Below are 11,754 nucleotides of genomic sequence, written 5' to 3' on the forward strand. Positions count from 1 at the left end.
CCTGCTGCCATGGTAAAAACCCACCACCATCGTGTTTATTTTTTTCGAGTACAGTAGCCCCAAACATCCCTGATCCTTACTCCTTCCCCCCTCGTCTCTCACACGTCAACCTCACCAAAAGAAATAAGCAGAAGCAGCAAAAGTCGTCGAAGCAAGCACCACCGACTGCCACCGTTGTTCTCAGCCCACTCAGCCATCCCCCTGTCGTGACCCAATGCTTCGACCGCCTTCCTTCTTTCCACTGAGGTAAATCACAGTAGTCGCCACCTCCTTCTTTTGTGTCGGCTCTTAGGTCTTTCACAAGCTCCACCATTTGACAGTTGTTGGAATCACTACCAAGATTTTCCAATAAACAACATTATATACAAAAACAACTTCAAACCAACAAATTAAAGTCCATCCAATGTACCTGGAACGAAATCGAGGATGAGATGGCCAAATCGGAGAGCAAATACACATATGTAGGTACACACAAAAACATTAAGAAAAACACAACCAATATTTCTCAGAAGCCAAACACCCACCAAGAAATTAAAACCCAGAAATTAATAGAGAGGTGGGAATGAGTCTGATAAACAATCATCAATCTTGATTTTCTTTTTGTTGAAACAAGGTATGTTAAAAGAAAAACAGAAAAGGACGAAGGTGGAAGGTGGAAGAAGAAAGAAGATGAGGGTTAGGGGAATTGGGTGTGTTTCTTTATCTGGAGAGAGAGAGAGAGAGAGAGAGAGAGAGAGAGAGAGAGAGAGAGAGAGAGAGATGGGTCCTCTCAATTTTTAATTATTAAAATGAATAAATAATTATTAAACATTTAAAAACTGATTTTTAAAACAAAAAATAAATACCTCAAGGGTATTAAAGTCATTTCAGTTTACCGAGGGACCAAAAACGCAACAAAACTAGTTCAAAAGGACCATCAATCCAAAAATATTATAGTTTAGACTAAAACCTCAAAAAAATATATACCAAACCATTTTTGCAATTTTGTCAATATAAAAATATATCATATCGCGATTATATTATATTAGGAAGAAGATTCTATATCTAGCTCAAAAGCACCAACACTCGGTTGAACACTTGAACTCACCTCACCATGAAAGCTATTGATATACTCTGTGCTTCCCAAGCTGCAACCTCCATCGTCGACTACATGGATTCCAACAACATTCATCAACAACCATCCTCTTCCTCCTCCGGAACCTCCGCCGGCGGCAGAGCAATCGACCGCCACAACCCCATCATCCAAGACCAAAAAAGACTCTCCTCTTCCACCCAACCCACCACTACTCCAAACAAGAACAAGAAGAATCCCAAAAACAGCGATCAAAAAAGAAAATCCATTGCGTTTGCTGATGAAAATAACGACCAACAGTTGATTATGAATAAAAATAGTTATGTGAAGAACCCTAGTAGCAGCAGCACCACCGTCGTAAGGAGGCAAGGAGGAGGAGCTCTGCTTGGATGGGGATGTACAAGGCCAGGTGATTTTATCAGCCCTGCAACTTCTTCAAGGTTCTTGTTGGCTGACAAAGCCTTGTCCGATCAGTTTGATCCACTTTTGAAGCAAGTTTCGCCGCCGCCACCCCCGCCGCCGGAAAAACCAGACAAGTTCGAGAATGACGATTCTGTTAAGAAGAAGGATGATATCCGTTTATCTTCTTCCCCTCCCAAGACAACGCCACGTTCTTCCTCTTCTTTGTCCTCACGCTCTTCCGATCAACAGGTTTTTTTTTCTCCTAATTTAATTATTAATTATTTTGATTTATAATACTAATTATCCAGAAACATTATTATCACTTTTCATGTTAAGATCTCAACGCTAACCATTTCATTTTTATATTACATCCATAAAAATAGAAAAGTTAGGACATTTTACACGTTGTAAAACATTTTTTTTTGTTGAATTTAAAGAACGCTCTTTGAAAAAACAGTTACTTGAGATGAATAAATTTACTAGTGAGTTATGATCCATGATTTTCTTTATTTTGTAAAAATAAAATTATACAAAAAGCTTCTTTTTAAAATTAGATTTATTCTTATTAATTTTATAATTTAAAAAACACTTTTTTTTCTTTTCCTTTTTTTGTATTTAAACTAAAAAAATAAGATCATAAATAAAGAAAACTTCGTGTGTACTAAGATATAATCTCCAAGTTACATGTCTTAAAAACCGATTTAAGCCTTTACAACACCATGACCATGAATCAATAACGAACATAGATAATATAAAAGCTGCAATTTTTAGATATTTTGGAAAAGAAAAAACTATTTGTACCAAAAAGATTAATTTTGATGGGACTTGAGATACCTGGAAAAATAGTAATAAATAATTTGGTTAATTACAGGTTGTTGTGTTAAGGGTGTCACTGCATTGCAAAGGTTGTGAGAAAAAGATGAGGAAGCATATCTCTAAAATGGAAGGTACGCAAAATTTTATCAAAATGCATATAATTAATCCTTTATATATTTTGTGTTATCATTGTTTAATTCGATTATTTTAAATTACAGCCATTTATAAGTTATGTTGTTTTGTATAAGCTTTTTAAAGCTTTTAATTTTTTAACTTTAAGAAACAAAAAAAAAAAAAAAACTCCAATGAAAAAAAAAAGTTATTTGGATGTACGAGGTTAAAAGTTTTATTTTAAAACAAAAATTTTTAATCCAAATAGTTTCAGAAGCTATTAGCTTTTCACATTATTATAATTCTACAAATTTTAAAAATTTATAACTATACAAATAAAGACTACAAGTTTATAGTTATCCTTATTATTTTTATCAAACATTCCTTATATTGTCTTAAATCAATTTGTTTCAGGAGTAAAAGACTTTAGTATAGACTTTATGGCTAAAAAGGTCACGGTGATCGGTGATATAACACCGTTAGCGGTTCTCACAAGTGTGTCAAAAGTCAAGAACGCAAAATTATTAACCCCGACAACAATTTCGTCACCGGCTGTCCCTGCGATCGACTCAGATTTCTCTGAAATCAAGAAACAATTAGGAATTGTCTTATAATAAATTATAACGTAATGGTGTAGGGTGGTTTTAATCTTTGGATTATTTTGGTTAATTTTGTACACAACATTTGGGTATTTTTGTGATTACTAATATGATAAACTGAAATGGGGTTTTCGTAAGCCCAATGCATGATAGTAACGCTACATTGAATTTGTTCTTCCCAAAAAATTCGTTTTTACAATGACCATTGTGGGAATAGGATAAGCGTGATTCCTATATTCATACTTTTTAAAGAATGTTTTTAAGATATTTGTCAAAAATTGAAATATACCCTTAAGAATATATAAGCTTAGGTACCCAAACTCACAATATTACGTTGTTTTGTATCATATATACACATTGTAATTGTCTAATGTTCTTTTAATTCAACTTCTAACTTGATTTAATTTAAAGATTTATATAAATTTTACATTTATCTTCATCTTACATAATTTTCATTTTAACTATAGTATATAAAGCCTAGTAGGAGACCGACATAAACATGTGATGTAAGAGGAAGATAATAGTGAAATTTCGAAAATATTGAAAGTAAATCAAGTTAGGGGTTGAAGTTTAAGAACATTATAATGAATATATCAAACAAAACAACGTATTATAGTGGGTTAGGGTACCTATCATTATATATCCTTAAGGGTATATTCACTTTTCCCTATATATATATATATATATATATATATATATATATATATATATATATATATATATATATATATATATATATATATATATATATATATATATATATATATATATAATGACCATTGTGGGAATAGGATAAGCGTGATTCCTATATTCATACTAATTAAATTCGTTATTAATGTCAACAATAATATTTTTTCAGAATGAGTTCATATCTAGAAAAATGAGAGTGTATACAACAGAATTAGAGTCTATTCTAGTAGAATACACTTTCATTCTTCATATTCCATGCAACTTTATATTTTAAGTGACTGAGTCCTGACACAAAATACGAACTCATATATAAAAACCTAGATGCGAATTCATTCTGAGATAATGTTATTACTGATATTAATGACGGATTTAATTAGTTTTCATAAACAGAGAACTATAATTATGGATACCATTTAATATACATATAATTATGAAAATCATTTAATATCTATATTTATTTAATTAAATAATTATTTAATTTACTAAATTCCTATTGGTGCATTCTAGCACACAATAAATGTAAGAAACAAAATATTCTGGCCATATATATATATATATATATATATATATATATATATATATATATATATATATATATATATATATATATATAGGGAGTGGTTCAAATGGAAAACAAAAAAGGTTAAGAACCGTAAGAACCTCTAACTTTAGATGTTTATAAAGGGTTTAGGGTCCCTAAACCCTAACCCCTAAACCCTAAACCCTTTATAAACATCTAAAATTAGAGATTTTTACGGTTCTTAACCTTTTTTGGTTCTCATTGGAACCTTTATATATATATATATATATATATATATATATATATATATATATATATATATATATATATATATATATATATATAACAGTTTTAATATAACTTATTTCACATTATTTTTTTCTTTCTATACTACAAAAACTACAATACAGTCGCATACAATTTCTTATTCTCCGCTATTCAAATTCCTTAACCATCAAATTTCCAAACCTAACAACCTTGTAAGGAAAAAGAAGAAGTTGTTTTAGCTCATTTTTGGATATCGGTGTCCGAAGACCCCTTTAAACGAAGAAAAACCTTAGGCCAATCTATTCTAAAATATTTCCACAATGAAATCGGGAAATGTGTTTTATCAGAATCTCAATGGGTTTTCGTCAAAATAGTGTGATATGAGGTTAAAAATAACCAAATTTAACATACCAATAACCCAACGTAATTGTAAACATTTTCCCTATATCATTGTTTGGTATAAGTTACGTAATTTTTCAAAATCATTTCCGTGGTTACATGCAAATGTTGACGATGAAGACTAAATTTCGTACTAAGTATTTAAATTTCTTTCTTTCTTTATTTTTTATTTTTTATTGATCATATATGATGTGGTTAATATACCAAGCAAATTTAGTGTGAGTTTGGTAATGAAATGATAGTGGCATGACAGAACTTTTTTCATAGTCCTATGGTAGGATAATATTTTCATTGGGTTATAACTCGTGGCTTTAGTAAAACATTCGAAAAATAATTATTTTTTTAGATATGTTTGGTTGTCTACACAATGAGTAATTGAAAAGTCAGTTATATGCAAACTGTTTTTATTTGAAAAAAAAAAATCTGTTTTATTTTTTCTTTTGGGAATGGCACAGATTTAGTTATGAAAAAAAAAATTACATAAATTATATATATGGGGTCTTGCACTTTAGAAATAAGTGCAATGAAAAATATATTACAGGGATTTACTAGTGTGTTGGAGATATAAAATGTGGGCGACAATATCATCTCAATCACCCCCAATGAATCTTAACGTATTCAAAATTGATGGTTTCTTTGCTTGTGATTTTCAAATATGTAATGGGCCTTATCTTCTTGGGCTCTTAATAGTCAATACATCCTCAAGGAGTCTGGATCTTTGGGAGTTGGGACGACAACCAAACATACTATTACTCACTCAAAGTCGAACCAAAACTACTCAATTCAAGAAAGTTTAAAGCAGGCCGGTTCATAAAAACGATTTGAATTATAATAATTAATTGGCACGTTTTATTGCTATCTTTGTTAGGAACGTATACAAAATTTTAAAAAAAATTCCGACCTGCCGGATTCAAACCAGCGACCTAAGGATGGCTTTGAGATATTACACACTACAGTCCTCAGCTCTACCAACTGAGCTAAGGTCGGTTTGCTTTATTTTGAAATCCAACCATATTTATTGTTAATACAGTTGACTAATCAAAAAGTCGATCTAAAAATTTAAGTTGTGTGGAACAGAAAATCGACAACTCGGTTTATAACCAAACTAGTTTATAACCCGTGAAAACCACGGTTATAAAATTAATTAAATTTCATATTAAAAATCAAAATTATTAATCAATTATTTTAAATAAATTATTACTTAAGAGATTTTTTTAGTTATATAAAATTATAATCGTTGATTTAAATAAATACATGAAGTTATATCATAGTATAATCTGTATTAATTTTATTTTATTTTTCAATATAATGTTATGAATTTAATATAATTAAAGTGCGAAAATTTAAAATGATTAATCAATTATCTATTTAATGTAATTAAAATGAGAAATTTAAAAATTAAAACTTGAAATGAATAATCAATTATTAATTTAATGTAATTAAAGTAGAAATTTAAAATTTGAAATTTAAAATGAATAATTAATGAGTTGACAAGTGGCATGATAGGTGATATATAACATTAATAAAATTTGAAATTTAAAATGAATAATTAATGAGTTGACAAGTGGCATGATAGGTGATATATAACATTAATAAAAAGTCGATCTAAAAATTTAAGTTGTGTGGAACAGAAAATCGACAACTCGGTTTATAACCAAACTAGTTTATAACTCGTGAAAACCACGGTTATAAAATTAATTAAATTTCATATTAAAAATCAAAATTATTAATCAATTATTTTAAATAAATTATTACTTAAGAGATTTTTTTAGTTATATAAAATTATAATCGTTGATTTAAATAAATACATGAAGTTATATCATAGTATAATCTGTATTAATTTTATTTTATTTTTCAATATAATGTTATGAATTTAATATAATTAAAGTGCGAAAATTTAAAATGATTAATCAATTATCTATTTAATGTAATTAAAATGAGAAATTTAAAAATTAAAACTTGAAATGAATAATCAATTATTAATTTAATGTAATTAAAGTAGAAATTTAAAATTTGAAATTTAAAATGAATAATTAATGAGTTGACAAGTGGCATGATAGGTGATATATAACATTAATAAAAAGTTTTAATTGTATGCCACTTGTCAATATAAGATTAAACTTATTCTTTTATTAGAATATGAAGATGACTCATATCATGAGCGACTAGGCGTGACAAACATTTTTCTTTTAACCACAAACCACTGAGCGATTGAAATCTAAGAGCTCTTCGGTCTTCACGTTGATGGTGGTTTGGTAACAATCATACTCCATTGGCAAGGTTTACGTTAGCTTTTTAAAATTTACTTTCTATTTTATTTTTTATTTTTGTTATAGACACAAACTTGTATAAAAGAAATACATGTATGCAATGCAAAAGATGAACAGAAAAAAGTTTGATGCTGCTGTAAACCATATGATCAAGTGGACTTCATGCATTTCTAACCTCCTTCCACATCCACATCAAGTATCATGATTACAAGTAAACTCAAAGATAAAAAAACCACCATTACTTAATTTTATTTCTTGTAGTGGTTCTATTACTACTACTGCTATTGTCTATAGGTTTACAATTTCTAGTACTAAATCATTGACCAACATCTCAACCATTTTCTTACCTACAACATCAATTTCATTCACCGCTACAAACCAATCGAAATCCTTATCAATACACGTTTCCTCAAAATCCTCCATTGCTTCCTTCTCTTGCTTGCCAAGTACCTTCTGCACCTGATCTTCAAAACCAATTTCCGTCAATTTCATCTGAATTCCCCTCTCCGCAATACCCACCCACCAACATGAAACCCTAGTCTTGGAAATATCAAACAACGCTTCTCTTATACGATCATAAAACAACCTTCTTTCACTTCTCGAAACACTCCATCCTTCACAATACTTCTTTTCAAGATAATCAAATAACCATGTATCTGTTTCTGTTGGATTACCATTATCTTTATCTTGAGAGTTATTGTTATACCACGTGCACATGAATGTATACGTGTCATGATCGTAAAATCCACAGCCTTTTAGGAAATCTATGAAATACATGGATTCCCAGTTTTCAGATTCCAAGATTGTCAAGGAAGATTCTTGCTCCACCTCTTCATCATTTTGACTATCGTAAGTTGACTCCGACTCCATTTTAAGTAGATGAAGTTGTTTCCTGAGTTCTGAAAAATAATTTGAAAAAAAATAAAAGGAATTAAGTAGGTTGCTTTTATGGGTAGAAAACAAAGTAAAAAATATGTAGTTACCAAGAAGTCGAGTGCTGACTCCCTCAAAGCAATCAGAACCAGATGATACATCTTCTGTAGGCGAAGCTTCCAACACTGAAGAAAGCTGACCACATTGGTCAACCTCCTTGGACCCTTCAGACGATTCTGGCTCAGGTCCAGACAACTGAATGGAAATAGTTCCACCTGATTTTGCACTCCATTGTTCCTATAACAACCAAAAACACTTTTAAAAAATGGAAAACAAAAAATAACTTTTTTCATCATCTTTAATATATATTTAAACCAGACCTGTGAAATCAATCTCTCTTCATTAATGGTTATGGCAGGATCAGGATGAGGATCATAGATATTACTACTATTAGAAATTAGCAACTCTTGTTCGGTTGGTTTTCGAGTAGAATGGCATTCTGGTAAATAATCATCAAACTCAGGGCTACAAGCATTGCATCTTTTCGTGTATCTTACATTTTTGGATCGTGAATCTTCTCTATGGTTAAAATTACTCTTCACTTCTTTATTTTTAAATCTATGAACCTGCTCATTATGTACCATGTTCTTTAATTCACTATGAGCTTCATGATAATCACTCGTCTTATGACTTCGATTGTTAAAAGATGGAGGGACAGATCTTGATCTTGATTTTGATGTGCTACTTCTGAGATACTCACCATTGATGATGTCATCATCCTGCCTCATTTCAGTATTGGGAACAGAAAGCATTTCTTCCAGTGTGCTGGTGCTGCCTTTACCAATCATGTTTGCATCTTTATATCCATGAGTTTTCCATCTTTGAGACATTCTCTTTTTTGCTTCTCTAATCACAGAGGATTCAGACATAGGTGAACGCCTGGGCCTATCAAATTCATCCATGTCATCATACCCTCTGTAACCAGAATGAAATAAGTTTATGTCCCCACATTCAAATCCTTCTTTCATTTGACTAGTGATTTGCTTTGCAATCTCTCTAGCTTCTCTTGACTTGTGTCTAGATGACCTCAATTCACCTAATGGCCCTTTATACATCTCGGGAGAATGGAGAACATAAGTTCTATCGTTGTGGATTTTTGCAAGATTTGGTTTGAGGACAACGATCCTTGTTGGCGAAAGGGCAATATCGTCTTTCCTTTCTAGAATTCTAGATGATCTTCTATGGCGATAGATTAATGTTTCTTTCTCTTCTTTTTTTGAACCATGCATGACAGAATTTGATGGCTTCAAGACAGTTATTTGGTTGCAGAGAGAACCATGAGGGATACTTTGTTGATCGTGTAGATGCTTTACAAATAAGGAATCTGGTTTTTGCAGAAAAGTCAACATCAAGTCCGAGTTTGAGTCAACCCTTTCAAGTTTACTTTTGAATGCAATCGATTCCCTGAGCACTTCATCGCATCTTTCCTGAATGTATCCGAATTCCTGTTTTGTGGACCTTCTTTTTGAATTCGGTGGTGATGGATAATGATGATTTCCTGCATGTGATGCTTCTGGATCTTCATAAACATCTTTGAATTGTTGTTGTTCGATTGTGGTCTTCTTATTAAACTGGTGACTTAATGGCTTCTCATTCCTTTTGTTGTCTGATAACTTTCTTTGTTGCTTGTGAATAGACTGAGGAGATGGTAGTCCATCTAGACCCATTAACTTGGCTATGAGACTTGGTGAACGTTTTTTGGCTGAAGTTTCATTTAACATTTCTTTAGCTAATAATGTCTTCATGGGTGTCCCATAACTTTGTTTAGAAGAGGTTTGCCCTACTTCAAACGTGAACTACAATCACCAAATTGATTAAGTCACACTTTGTATGACATGACATGCATAAGTTGCTTAAAATCTTGCAAAATTAATTCTTGAATATGTTGAGATAAAGTTGTAAAGATTGTTAATGTACCAAATTATGCTCGATGATGTCACCAGTTTGGGACCTAGGTTGAACAGTTTTCCGTTTGAGATTGTCTCCATTACCTGGAAAAAAGTTACTGATGTTTGTTCAAATGCACACTTCATAAATGATAACAAGTTATCACCTAACTACATGGAACCTGTTCAGTAGCAAAAAAGGATAGAAGATTTTGAAGATTTAAATCAAATACAAAATAGGTAAAATAAATAAAAGCAAAATAGCTTAGCTTAAAGTAGAAACCCAATGGAATCGATTCTACATACAACCCTAGCTTTCACCGTTTCATTGTGAATTCACATCCAGTGTAATAATAAAAAGCAAAAATAACATCATGTCAGGAATCAAACGCTAATTGTCACTTCAAGCATACAAAATGAAAATTGAAAAATTAGAGAGATAAAAATCACGTTGGGGATAGGGTTCCAATTTTGTCCGAACATGGGAAACTTAATTTTCACTACATAAAAACGAAAAGTAATTTCACAAACAATGAATTAAATAAATACAGTAAGCAGAAAAAAAAAACATGTACAGAGAGATTCAACTCAGTATTATTGACAATTCACGAAAGAAAACAAATATTTTATTCTTGCAATTCTTCGTCGTTTTTATCTTTCTCAGTTTCATCGCCTACTAGAACACACGTCAAATCTATCCATTGGAGTAAACAAATATCACTTCCACTTCGAGCAAATTCTCACAATGCAGCTATTAATTAAACTACTAAATTTTCTAAACAACAAACCAGAACTAATAGATACACATGAGAGAGAGAGAGAGAGAGAGAGAGAGAGAGAGCTTCACCTCCAAAAAGGCAAGGCATCTTCGATTTTTTCCGCTTATCCCTTTCCATTTTCAAACAAATACTTTTTTTTCGCTTTTTCAGAAACAAAACTAAGGACACAGCACGACAATTGTGAGAAAACTTCAGTAGATCGAGCTCATCGAAGTCATCAGGAAAGGAACGAGCAGGAAAATTGCACACTGCAAAATTATCAGCTCACTTCATGTTCATAGCACGAGAATCCGAAGAAAACTTCACCTAAACCAGGCAAAAACACAAATACTCCATTTAGCTACGTTCGATCAAAAGTACAAAATGCAAATTTAGAGAGAGAAGCTTTTACATTAATGGCGGCTTCGGTTGAACGTTGTCTGAGCAAGCTGCTCTCGAGGGGGAGAGAGGGTGTGTGTGAAAGAGAAAGAGAGACGTGTGTGTGATTTTGAACTTTCAAAAACAGACTATACAGGAAGGGGAAGAAGAGTGAGAGTAGTGAAAAAGGCAAGTGGGCCTTTCAACTAGTAACATTTTTTATGCCACGTAGTCTAATAAATAGATTGTTGAATTTCTATGGCAACTTTTGTTTTACTTTAAAAAAACAAATAGCTAATTTATTTTAAAAAACGTAATAAACAGAGTTATAATAGTTCAAATGTTATTTAATTGTACATACAGACAGTTGGATTGACTATTGATGAATATAATATAATTAAGAGAACATAAGCATGATTATTAAGAAATATGTTATTAGAACATGCACTAAAAAGACTATTCATATTTTATTATATAATAATTATAAACTGTATAGTATAGGTTGAAAGAAAGAATACGTCCAAATCCAAATAAATTCAAGTATCTTAGCGACAACTAGCTAATATAATGCGTTTGAAACATGGATATGTTGGGTCATTAATAGTGTTGATCACTAAGATTGTTAATAAGTCCATCAGACCATATATGGAACT

General features: G+C 31.2%; 2 protein-coding genes and 1 non-coding gene across 3 annotated transcripts; 1 reads left to right on the forward strand and 2 right to left on the reverse strand.

Annotated features, from left to right (window-relative positions):
• The first annotated feature begins 1,022 nt into the window (after positions 1-1,022).
• LOC145088271 (uncharacterized) lies at positions 1,023-3,137 on the forward strand. The gene is made up of 3 exons (XM_079026532.1): positions 1,023-1,723; positions 2,346-2,421; positions 2,816-3,137. The coding sequence occupies exons 1-3, from the start codon at positions 1,094-1,096 to the stop codon at positions 3,013-3,015; spliced, it is 906 nt and encodes a 301-aa protein (XP_078882658.1). The 5' UTR covers positions 1,023-1,093; the 3' UTR covers positions 3,016-3,137.
• Positions 3,138-5,771: 2,634 nt separating this feature from the next.
• Positions 5,772-5,863, reverse strand: TRNAY-GUA (transfer RNA tyrosine (anticodon GUA)). The gene is given in 2 exon segments: positions 5,772-5,807; positions 5,827-5,863. It is a non-coding gene; the product is annotated as a tRNA-Tyr (tRNA).
• Positions 5,864-7,292: 1,429 nt separating this feature from the next.
• Positions 7,293-11,281, reverse strand: TRM19 (afadin). The gene is made up of 6 exons (XM_079026533.1): positions 11,136-11,281; positions 10,813-11,050; positions 9,997-10,070; positions 8,400-9,875; positions 8,130-8,316; positions 7,293-8,045 (listed from the first exon to the last, which is right to left on the reverse strand). Exons 2-6 carry the CDS (start codon positions 10,859-10,861, stop codon positions 7,435-7,437), a joined length of 2,397 nt encoding a protein of 798 aa, XP_078882659.1. The 5' UTR covers positions 10,862-11,050; positions 11,136-11,281; the 3' UTR covers positions 7,293-7,434.
• Between the last annotated feature and the right edge of the window lie 473 nt (positions 11,282-11,754).

The sequence above is a fragment of the Lactuca serriola genome, chromosome 2 (genome assembly GCF_051521515.1).
Source record: "Lactuca serriola cultivar US96UC23 chromosome 2, Lser_US96UC23_V15, whole genome shotgun sequence".
Classification (NCBI taxonomy): Eukaryota; Viridiplantae; Streptophyta; class Magnoliopsida; order Asterales; family Asteraceae; genus Lactuca; species Lactuca serriola.